The 12,551-nt window shown below is 34.5% G+C and overlaps 1 protein-coding gene across 1 annotated transcript; it reads right to left on the reverse strand.

Moving 5' to 3' along the window:
- Positions 1–1,337: 1,337 nt before the first annotated feature.
- On the reverse strand, positions 1,338–12,171 carry LOC142619348 (benzyl alcohol O-benzoyltransferase-like). The gene is made up of 2 exons (XM_075792424.1): positions 11,508–12,171; positions 1,338–2,545 (listed from the first exon to the last, which is right to left on the reverse strand). The coding sequence occupies exons 1-2, from the start codon at positions 11,961–11,963 to the stop codon at positions 1,613–1,615; spliced, it is 1,389 nt and encodes a 462-aa protein (XP_075648539.1). The 5' UTR covers positions 11,964–12,171; the 3' UTR covers positions 1,338–1,612.
- Positions 12,172–12,551: the final 380 nt, after the last annotated feature.

The following is a 12,551-nucleotide window of genomic DNA, read 5'->3' on the forward strand; positions in this document are numbered from 1 at the left end:
GCAGAAATTAAGAGGGACTGTGACAAGAACTACGAGGATGCTTTAATACAGCAGAGCTATGTTCAGAAACATACACATAAAGCAGAACTCAAACGGTAATTACAACTAAAAAAAAAAAAAGATTCATAAAAAAAACTTACCGGTTTTAGTTTGTCCCTAATACACTTCAATTCTACAAACTTTTTATTTGCTTCATTTTGACTTTTTTAAGATTTGGATTAAAAATTAAATTCGTTAAAAAGTTTTTGAAGTTTGGATGAACCCTAACAAGTTCATTTAATCTAAACTTTAGAAAATCTAATTTTTTTTGTTGGCAATGTGAGTCCTAGTAAAACAAGGAACATCAGCCGTTTAACTTTCATTGGTAATTTTTTTTAGCCAAAAGCCCTATTCTTGAAATATTTGGGTAAGTGGCTCTGTTCTGCAACTCAACTTTGCGAAAATTGAGTTCCCCTTGCATCTTGATTTTTTATTTTTTTTTATAATTGAGTTCTATTGAGGTGGTAGTGGTTGATGTGGCTATCTTAAAAACAAATTGCCAAGTGGAACTTGACTTTATCAAATTTGAGTTGTATGTTATTTTTTCAAAAAAAGGAAAACGATATTATTAAAATCAAGTTATTGAGTTCCATTGGTGCTTTTTTTCCCCAAAAAAAAAAAAAAAAAAAAAAAAGGCTACTCAGTCCTTTTCGTGTTTGCACTTTTTCTTGTATTATTTTCAATTTTTTAACTAATAACAACATTACATATTTTATTATCATTCTAATACTAATTTTTTTAACTAGTTATTTGTTTCATTTTTTGGAGTGCAATTGTACACGTCCTACAAAAATTCATTAGGTAAATTCAAGTTTAATACCTAAAAACTGAAAACATAGTATTTCGGTCTAATTTGGTCTAATTCGGTCATTTTAGTTTATTTACTATATTCGGTCTCCATCGGTCCAATTAGGTCAACTTCAGTCTATGTGGTTCAATTTGGTCTTTTTGGAACATTCGGTCCATTTGGTCTATTTGGTCGGTCAATTTTGGTGGGAAAAAACAAATTTGAGTTGAGAGTACATATTGATTTCAATCTCTTTTGAATAGTAGCAAAGGTTCTAATTTTTTTTTTTTTTTTTTGATTTTAGTGTTTTCAATCTCTTTCGAATAGTAGCAAAGGCTATAATTTTTTGTTTTTTATTTTACTATTTTATACCTTTAAAGGAAAGCATGTGATGTATAGATATACGGTCCTTTTTTTTCCTATTCATATATCATTTTTAAAGTTAGAATTATGTAGGTAATGTAGATATTATTTCTGCTGAATTAAGATTAAATCTAAAGTTATCCCCATATATGGCAAACACAAAGATTCTATTACTAACCATATAAAACATATACATGATATACATTACATATACCACCCTCTTTTATCATCACGTTCTAGTGATTTTGCACAAGTAGCAAAGAGCTAGCAAAAGATGAAAACTAGAATCATGTGTATTGCATATGCATGATATATAGTACCCGTAAAACATGAATTCAAGTAATTGCCTAATGCATATTAGCATATGCAGACTACATTTTACTCTCCCCCATCATGTCTTCCAGAGATATATGTTTATATAAGTCACAAGGAAGAAATTATAAATTTGGACATCGGACCGCCATCTAATTGGTCTTGTAAGATACTATTCAGCTCCCTAACAAATCTTTCCATGGCTGGGGTTGGTAAGCACACAGGCACCATAATCCCACGCTCTCCTTTACTATTCATTGCTTCAATGTAAAATGTAGTTGCACTAGTACTTTGGATTTCAAAAATCTTAGCTAGTCCACCGTAAACTGCTTTTCCCCACCCATAGTCTACATCTCTTAACCCCACCCGTGCCGTGTTTGACACAACGAAGGATTTCACAATGGTGGTACGAGGTCGGCCTTTAGTCACCACCAAATCTATAAATGATCGAACGTACTCGTCAGTGACATTAGCTTTTGCCTTTCGAACTAATTCCAATGCATACTCTAAAGGGTTCTCACAAAGCTTTTCAACTGTTGTTACTGCCAGTGAGATCGCATATGCATTGCCATAATACCCTCTTGGTAATGGAGGGTTCAATATGGCTCGCACACTATTCATAAATATCAAGCGCACTTGGTCTTCTGGGTTTGGTGAAAGTGCTATGGTACGACTTCGCCACAAGAACGCAGTTAGTATCTCAAATGTGGAATATTTACCCAAGTGGTGAGGTATCTTTTCACGAATAGCAGATACTTGGGTTGATCCAAAAAAGAAAGAGCAACAGGCTAGCTCATGAAGAGGGTTGATGATCAAGGTCTGAGGCTCAACCAATTCATCAAATTCGTGATGTGTGCATGTCACTTGTGGTGGGTTCCTAGCATTAAGAAGTTCCCTTTGCCACACAGGTGGGATTGAAGGTGCACATGCTCCTCGTGCAATCTCACCCAAGGCATTCATGAATAAAGCTAAGCCCGGAGCATCACTCATGAGATGGTTGAGGCGTAGGGCAAAGGTAAATCCACCACACCTTAGTCGGGTCACCTGCCAAATATCACAATTAAAAACATTGGTGTTTGTACATTAATTAGAGACATTTTCGGCAGTAAAGAATACATTGGTTGTCTGGTTAGTCTAATTTCACATATGTTAGTAGTGTAATGCATCTCCCATGTTGGTGCGACCAGCGAGAATAAAGAACACATACAATTTCTTATTAGTATTGTTATCTTTAGATACAATAAGATTTGAGAAAATTCATTCTAGCTCATTATGTCATATGGGTTTATACCACTAAGAACATATTAAAGAATAATGAATATGCAATTACAAACTGCAACGGACATTTTTAAAAAAGAAAAATACACATTGTCAAAGTGGTTAATAGCATGTTTATTGTTGTTATGTGTATTTTTGTTGGTATTGTTTGACTTTAAAAAAAAATTATTAATAAAATCAATTAATTGATCATCAAATGCACCCTAACTTATGCCATCATGGCACACATTAACAAAAGCCATAAATTCATAACCAATGGAAAAGCATCATTTGAAACTTCATATCTTCAATTGCATAACCATCAATTACCACTAGAACTAAAATTATGATGATAGAAGGGTTCAAGTTACACTTGCTGTAACTTTTATGTATAAAATTATACTTTTTTTAAACTGTAGATTATAGGAAATCTAATGGTTTAGAAAAATGTCAACTACCCATATTATCATTAAAAATTTATTGCTTACTACTTTAGCTAACTTAATTATGGACATTTCCTTCTCAACAAAAAAAAAAAAAAATTTATGGACATTTGTTTTTTTGGGTCTCTCTAAAGATGTTTAGAGGGAGGAAGAATAAAATTATTATGCAAAATCTGAACGTTTATGTTTAGAGAGAAATTAAAAACACCCGGCAAGAGAAGAAAATCAATTTAAGCAAATTATCCTTCATTGAACTGAAAATCAATTTAAGCAAATTGTCCTTCATTGAACTGAACCATCCGAACACCCAGCAGAAAAAGAAAAGCAAGACGTCAAGAACACTTCCTCTGTAGTTTCAACCCCAAGAAACTTAATATTAAGAATTGCTTCCACAATATATAGTACATCCATGATCCATCTACTCCCATAGCAGGAGGAAATTGAACAAAATAAATAACATCAGATATTGTGAACCTCACGCTTAAATCGATAACTTCCTTTTAAATCTACCATCCAATGGAAATGGAGATGATGAAATGAGAAGGAGGAAACTGAAAAGGTGTCTAAACTGCACAGTATCACAAGTGTTGTTAACAACAGCTTTAGCTCTGCTAATCTGCTGCAAAGTGCCACCACCAACAGCTGTATTTCATTTTTCTCATTACTGCAACAACACCCACTCTCTGTTTCCCATTTCCTTCTAAGGGTCTGTGTGTGTATATTGGAATGGGAATATTAACCTGAATTCTATAATTCTTCCCATCCCAGTCATTAGTTAGCTGCCCATGTTGTGATGTGATATGATTTGAAACGTAAAGGTGTTAAGTTGTGTTGAAAAACTTGTGGTTAGGTGATACTTATACATCTGTACACATCTATGCTTAATTTGTAACACTAAATAATATAAGAGGTTAGGGATATTATAAGGAAGACAGAAAAGGTACTGTGGTGTGATTAAATTAGTAGTATTTAGCAATACACCAAAGTGAGTTATGCACTTATGCTACATTCATCATATAGTAGATGTATCAGATTTTTTTGTTAAGTCAAATTTCCTCCTGTAGTCATGATGACTCGGTTAAATGGCAGGATTTTTCTTTTCTTTTCCAGCCAATAGTTTGTTAAGTTTAATCATGTAAAGTTGTGATTTCCAACTAACTTGTGTTGGCTTTAATTCTGTGCCAAATATGATTGTAATTTCTTCAATCATTTTCCCTATATGTATGTGGGTTTATTTGTAAAGGATGAGTGTGAGAGATCGGCGAAGAATCAAGCTTCAAAACATGAATCAGTGAAATTCGCGACTAGCTCGCGAGAAACAACCCGCGAAAAGACCACGTGTGAAGCACATGACTAGAAGCGAAAGAGTCATGCCAAGTTGTTAACTTTGCGAGTGTTTTTCGAGAAGGGCCATCCCACGAAGTACTCGCAAAACTTTCTATTTGGCAAAAGGTTCTTTTGCTTTACCAAATTCTTTAACCACACTATAAATACCCTCATGACTCATGAATCATAAGGAGTGCTTTTTAGAGAGAAAACCCTAGCAAATACACTTGAGAGTTAGAGACCCACAATCATCTACACATTTCTTTGTGATTTTCCTCAACTCCTACCTCTCCATCTTTAGATTCTTGAAAGGTTATTAGCCCAAACACTTACCACACCAATTCTGAGTGTCAAGTCAAATATTGGTGCTGTTGGGAAGCATTGCAAGGAGCCATTTAGTGGCGGATGCAATCAGGCTAAACTGCGAGATCCGAAAAGTTAAAGAAGACAAGACTCCGAGAAGTCCATTGGAAGCAGGAGCTTAGAGGGCTCAAGTACATGGGATAAACTAAGCTTGGAGAATCTTTTGTTATTCGTGTACTCCAACTTTATTCTCTAGTGGATTGATTTCGACTTGGAGGATCGCGGAGAAGTTTTTCGCTGAGTTTTTCGGTTTCCTCTTGGATAACACATCTTGGTGCTATCTTGTGTTTGCATCTCTCTTCCCTACTCTTTAAGCTTTCATTATATTGTTGATGATGGATGAATATGGCTTAGGGTAGTGTTATCGATTCATTGCGCTTATTTACTCTTGTTCTGCACTTTGTTTAAGTTAGAGTAAAAGCAATCTAGCCGTAATTTTTAATTGAGGGTCTGAACAAGCTCTTGTGTTTTAGCACAAATCTGAGCTTTCAATTAGTATCAGAGCGGGTACACTTGTCGGATTTCAATATCCTAATGTGATCCAAGACCCCGTGTGAGATGGATAGATCTCAATCCCTTATTGCACCTCCCTACTTTGATGGGAGTAGCTATGCTTTTTGGAAAGCATGAATGTGTGCTTTTCTTTGTGCTATTCATGAGACGGTGTGGAATTTGATGAGAATGGATGGGTAAGACCCACAACAGCCAAATCTAAATGGGATAAGGCTGCTCTTGCTTTGGCAAACGCCAATAGCAAAGCTATTAATACTATTTTCTGTGGTGTTTCTATTGATTAGTTTCACAGGATTTCGCATGTGAAGACGGCCAAAGAGGCGTGTACCATTCTTGAGACAACCTACGAAGGTTAAGGACACCAAGCTACAAATGCTCACAACTTGATTTGAGGAAGTGAAGATGAGTGACGATAAGTCATTTGATTCCTTTTATAAAAGACTAAATGAGATTGTGATTGCCAAGCTTAATCTTGGAGAGAAGATTGAAGACGCCAAAGTGGCGAGGAAGATCTTGAGATCCTTACCCAAATGTTTCCGAGCAAAGGTAACCACCATTGAGGAGAGCAAAGATTTGGACAAGATCAAGATTCAAGAACTCATTGGCTCTCTCCAAACCTATGAGCTCGGACTGCCCTCTCACAAGTCCAGTAAATCACTCGCTCTCAAAACCATAAATGAGAGAACTAGTGATTCCTCCAATGAAGACGATGTAGAAAAAGAGGTGGCGTTTCTTGCAAAGAACTTCCAGAAATTTCTCAAGATGAAGAACAATGGGAAGTCGTTTGGCAATGGAAAGTTCTCATCCTTCAAAAATGACAAGAGGGAGTTCAAGAAGAAGGATGGAAAAGACTCGTCATCAATCCAAGGAATTGTGTGCTATGAATGCAATGGTCATGGGCATTTAAAGAAAGAAAAAGAATGTCCAAACAATTTGAGAGGAAATGGTAAAATACTTGCTACTACCCTTAGTAATTTGGAGAGCTCAAACTCCGATGCGGAAGGAGAATGTGATGGTGATGGAAACTATTCAGCTTTCATGGAAATTACCACTATCAATTCTAGAGATGAGTTGAGCGACTTGGTTGATGAACTAGGTGTACATTCTGAAGGTGAAGAAGTTGATGTTTCAAAAGATAAGGATATGTATCTCAACGAGGGTGAAAAGAATCTTCAAGAAGTATACGATGCGTTGCTTGAAGATTGTGAGAAATATGACAAAGTTGTGAAGAATGCTATTAAAAAGATGAAGAAAATTGAAGAAGAGCACAAATCTATTCTTGTGCAACTAAAGGAAGCTAAATGTGAAGTTGAAGAGTTGAAGGAAGGGTTGTTGAATGCCTACTCTAAAATCAAGTTCCTTGAACTTGAAATAATTCAAGCAAATGTCAAAGTGGAGCGCATTTCCACCAAGAAGCTTGACAGTGTTCTCTCTTCTCAAAAACCTTCAAATGAAAAGACCAGTTTAGGCTATACCGGTGAAGGAAGCTCAAGTAGCGGACCCAAAAAGGAAGAGAAGTTCGTGTTGGCCAAGAATGTAGAGATGCCCAAAATGGAAAAGCCCAAGGTTGAGATCCCCACTGCTGTAAAGAGAACCATTGGTCTAAAACCAAAGGAAAAAAGAAAGTCATTGCCCAAAAGTCAAAAGGGACCTCAAGTGAAATATGTTTGTCATCATTGTGGTGTGCGAGAGTACACAAAACCAAATTGCTTCAAGTTTCATGCTCTTAAAAAGGCTGACTCTCTACGTAGTCAAGATAACTCAAGAAGAATACCAAAAAAGAAATCAAGCTAAAGGAGAAAATGAGAGACAACTCATTGGAGATGTTGAAGAACATTCATCATGCCTAGCTAGCTTCACCCCAAGGTTTGAGAGTTATGTCGGTCGTACCTCTCCTTCTAAGGGCCTCACCCAAAGCACTCGTACAGTGTAGGTGAAAAAATGCACTCCTACATAATCACTCATTATGCTCATGCATTAATACTTCCAACGTATTAGGGTCAATTTCATGCATCATGATATATGCAATTCTCTTGTATCATTGCTTCTATCCTAGCATGTTTCTTTTTAGGTATTTGTATGTTTACCATGTTTTGTTAATCTTACTTTAATGCCTTGTTTTTTAGTGTGTTAAAAAATTCAAAAACCCATAAAAAGTAAAAAATCTCATAAAGTTTGATTGTTTGTGTTGTGTATATCACATGTTAAGTTTATCCTAGTACCTTCATATTAATGGCGTAGTGCATTTACAAGCTTAGCTTGTTATGTATACACAATCTTAAGCGTGAGCAACATCTAAAAATCTACGTTTGATTGTTGTAAATAGATCTTTAAGCTTGTCATGAATTATTAGTCAATAGTTTTATTTTATCTTGATACATGCGTAAACTTATGCCTATATATCTCCTCACATTTATTTTTATGTCAAAAAGTTCTACAAACGTCAACCTATAAAAGAGAAAGAACTGAAAAAGTTCTACTTCAAAAACTAGTTTGACTAGGAAAAGGTGGAGCAAAAATTGTATTCAAAATGTATGGTGCCAAAGCCAAAAGCTTATTTGTCAAAGAAATATAAAAAATTCTATGGCATTGCTTCTCAAACAATTGAGTTGTATGGATAAAAAAGTATGAAAAATGGAAGCCAAGTAAAAAGCTTTCAATCAAATATAAACACTTTGGTGGGGGATCATATATGTTCATTTCTATTAGTGAGATAGGTTACTTAATTATATTGATCATTGAAGCTTCATACTAGACTATGGACTAGTTCATACTTAATCTACACACACAATACACAAGTTTAATGTTTAACGAATGTCTATCTCATTTGTGTGTTTGTATGTGTTCAAATGTAACTTGTGTATACTCAATTGCTTGATGATCAAACCCAAAAAGATTTTTGAGTATTTTATAAGTTTTTTAAAGTATTTTTGTATAGCATTTTTGAGTTTTAAGGAGTGTTTCCAAAAATTCATATCAATTTTGTTGAAAAACTCCATCAGAAGCATTTTCGCAAGTAAGTCATCTCGCAACCTATCCGCGAAAATGAGGAAGCTAATTTCTATTTCTTCCAAAATTCTACACAGAGTTTTGCAACTCTCTCACGACTCTTTTGCGATTTCCAACTAACTTGTAATAACCTTAATTCCGTACCAAATTTGATTGTAATTTCTTCAATCATTTTTCTTATATGTATGTGGGTTTATTTGTAAGGGATGAGTGTAAAAGATCGGTAAAGAATTAAGCTTCAAAATATGAATCAGTGGAATTCGCGACTAGCTCGCAAGAAGCTGCCCCGCGAAAAGGCCGAGTGTGAAGCATATGATTCTTCAGCTGAAGAATCATGTCAGACTGTCAAATTCGCGAGTGTTTCACAAGAAAGGCCATCCCACGAAGTACCCAGGAAGTACCCACGAAACTTTTTGTTTGGCAAAAAGTTCATTTGCTTTACCAAATTCTTTACCCACACTATAAATACCCTCATTACCCATGAATTGTAAGGAGTGTTTTTCAGATAGAAAACCCTAACAAATACACTTGAGAGTTAGAGATTGTTATAACCACAATCATCTACACATTTTCTTGTGATTTTCCTCAACTCCTACCTCTCAATTTTTAGATTCTTGAAAGGTTGTTAGCTCAAACACTTACTACACCCATTCTGAGTGTCAAGTGAAATTTCGGTGCTGTTGGAAAGTATTGGAAGGAGCCATTTAGTGGCGGATGCAATCGGGATAAATTGCGAGATTCAGAAAGTTAGAGAAGACAAGACTTCGAGAAGTTCATTGGTAGCAGAAGCTTGGAGGGCTCTAGTACATGAGGTAAACTAGGCTTGGAAGGCCTTTTGTTATTCGTGTACTCCAACTTTATTCTCTAGTGGATTGATTTCAACTTGGAGGGTCGCAGAGAAGTTTTTCGCCGACTTCTTCGATAACACGTCTTGGTGTTATCTTGTATTTGCATCTCTCTTCCCTACTCTTTAAGCTTTCATTATATTGTTGATGATGGCTAAATATGGCTTAGGGTAATGTTATTGGTTCATTGGACTTATTTACTCTTGTAACGCACTTTGTTTAAGTTAAGAGTAAAAGCACTCTAGCCATAATTTTTAATTGGGAGTCTAAACAAGCTCCTGTGTTTTAGCACAAATCTAAGCTTTCAAATCATTACCCTCCTCACATAGAATCCGAAATCAAAGCAAAAGTTCACACCAAGTCTGATCCTTAGATATGAGATAGAAATTATCAAATTGTAAAGATTATTGATAAGATAGAAACTATGAAAAACCTTTTTTTTAGGTAGCCAAAAATATCAAAATCTAATCCTTATTAAATAGAAACTATCAAATTCTAATATTGTTATAAAAATAGTCTTATCGAATGACAACAGTTCACATTTCAATCTGTTTGTAAATTCTACCGTGTTAAATGTCTCTCTCTCTCGATTGCTATAGGAGGTTGTAATAAATAAGGTAAAAAGATGGAAAAAAGCTCCATAATTAAGTTAACTGATGTAGCAAGCAATAAACTTTTAATAATAACATGGGCAGTTGACCTCTATTTTAATTATAAGATCTCTAACAAATTTAGAGTTATAAAATTTACAATAGATGTAACTTGAACTCATTTATTATATATATAGTGTCACGAAGAATTACTTCAAACCACCTACAAATTAAAAACAAAACTTTGATAAAAGTATACGAATTAAATAAGCAAATGAGCCCAACTTTGTGATCAAATTACATACCCAAAAAAAAAACCCAAAATTCGATAAAATATAAAAGAGAAAAACAAAACGAGAGAGGAGAAGCTTGATAATTGAGAGGTGTCTTTGGATGTAAGCATTGTTTGATGAGAAGCCTTGAAGTAGAGATAAAAGACATACAAACAAAGTTTAGGCGATTTCTTTTTTGTTTTTTGTATTTTTTATTTTTTTTTCACTTTTAGTTTGGGAGAACTTTTTATTTTATAGGGAAGTTTGGGAGAACTAATGTGTGAATCATAGCAATATATTATGACAAGTCACTATTATAAAAATTAAAAAAAATGGTATAGTGGTAAGAAACAGCACCACGATTCTCGTTTTTGTTTTTGCTTTTTGTTTTTTGATATAGAGACTCTAGTTGAATGAAAGAGAAGTTTTTAGACACCACAAACAAAATATTTCTATATCTAAATAAAAATTAAGTAGGACTTATTTTATGGGGGAGGGGAGAGAATTATTTTATATATAGATTGCATGTAACAAATGTCTCCTAGTTATTAGCATGAATCACACAATGTTATTAACAATCAAGTCAATGTACTAATAAAAAACTCAACAACAGCAAAAATTCCAAAGTATGATGTATCCTAATGATATAAAATAAATTTTGAGTTTATCAAATAAATAAATAAAAATTGCCAATTCCATAGGCCACATCAATGTCATTGGTCACCCCCATCTTCTTCTTCTATATAACTATTTTGATTACTATATATATTTATATATATATATATATATTTTTTTTTTTTTTTGCCTTTTCTTCTAACTATTTTGATTACTATATTTTTTACTTCTTTTTCTCTGCTTTGTGTGCCTAGCATGTTTTGTCTCTTTTGCATACCCCGCCACGTGAGCTACTGATTCAGATTAAAATAACTTTTCAACTATTGAACCTTAATTTGCGTGCCTCTTTATGGAATTTTTTTGGCATATTAAAAGATCAGATACGAAAGAATATTAGCGCCCAGAAGAGTTTGAGTTTGAGTAACGTTATTGGTATTTTTTTGAAATATGCGTGGGTAAAAATATATGTAATATTGTTAAAAAAAATTTTAAAAAAAAGTTTGTTTAAGCTATAACAAACTGACCTTAATTTCTAAAGATTCTTATACGTGTTTAAGCAATAAACATATAAAAAATTGCAGAATAGAAAAACAATAATAACAAATGGTGCTATTTATCAAACACCTTACGGGCATATCAAAAAAAAAAAAAAACACCTTACGGGAATTTTATTATTTGATCAAAAACATTGAAACGAGTGAGATTAGGCATACTAATACATCAAATCATTTCAATTGATTAAAGAGGAAAACCAGTAAATCACTACATGTTACCTGAATAAGCAATAATGGGCAATCAAGCATTCCTCCGGAGCCAGGAACATCATAAAGGAGCTCATCTATACACGGAAATGGAGGATGAATTTCATTTCCAAACTGCTCTAGTGAAACATCAGCATCAGCCTCAGTGAACATGACACCTTCACCTGTACATTCTACCACAAGCTTCCCCCCAGGCCCTTCCTTAAGCCTACCTGCAAAAGGGTAGTAGAATACAAGCGTTTGTGCCAGTGCCTCTCTGATGATCTTCACTGGATCTCTTCCTTGCATTGAGGGATTGTATCTATAGAATTGTATATTTGGGACCTGAAATCTAAGACTGTCTCTGTCATCCAAGTCTGAAAGCTGTTTAAATTCATGAGGGGTGGGCTTGGCTGGAGCTAAAAGTTCTGGTTCACACCTTCTCACTGTGAAAACTAGAGAACGGGATGATGGAGCCATGATTGCCATGGATGATCAAACGGGAGTCAGAGCTTACAGCAACTATGAGAAGAGAGGAGTTTAGTAAAGTTTTGATTCTTGGGATTCGAGCATAGGGAAATTTTAGTAATAGTACAATCCTGGACCATCTTTCGGAAAATATTATTTTTTTATAAAAACACTTGTCAGAACTATCACTGTGTCAGACTCATTGTTTCATTATTTAATACTAAAGGCCAATAAGAGTTTTTGTTTTTTTGGGTAAGAAAGGCCAACAAGAGTTGCGTTTGAATTTTGAACTCTTCCAAACGCCCCATGCGAGCCGGTGATATATGTGATAAGATCAAATAGTCAGCAGGGCTATGCTAGCGCATGTTGTGCAATTTTGAAAGTTCGCGACTTGACGTCTGAACGCTCCTCGTGACTAGAGCAATTAGGCAAACTTTCTTATTCATTAAAAGTTCGCGACTTTTTGTCACAGTTATCCCGATTTGTAACTAATTATTTATCATTTTCGCATCGTGACCGCTTCAAGATTTTTGTTTACGCAGCCTTTGGTTTAATGTAAAATATTTTTTGAGTGTAAAATAATTTTAGGTAAAAATATTTTTAGAAAAG

The sequence above is a fragment of the Castanea sativa genome, chromosome 12, assembly GCF_040712315.1.
Source record: "Castanea sativa cultivar Marrone di Chiusa Pesio chromosome 12, ASM4071231v1".
NCBI classification, from domain to species: Eukaryota; Viridiplantae; Streptophyta; class Magnoliopsida; order Fagales; family Fagaceae; genus Castanea; species Castanea sativa.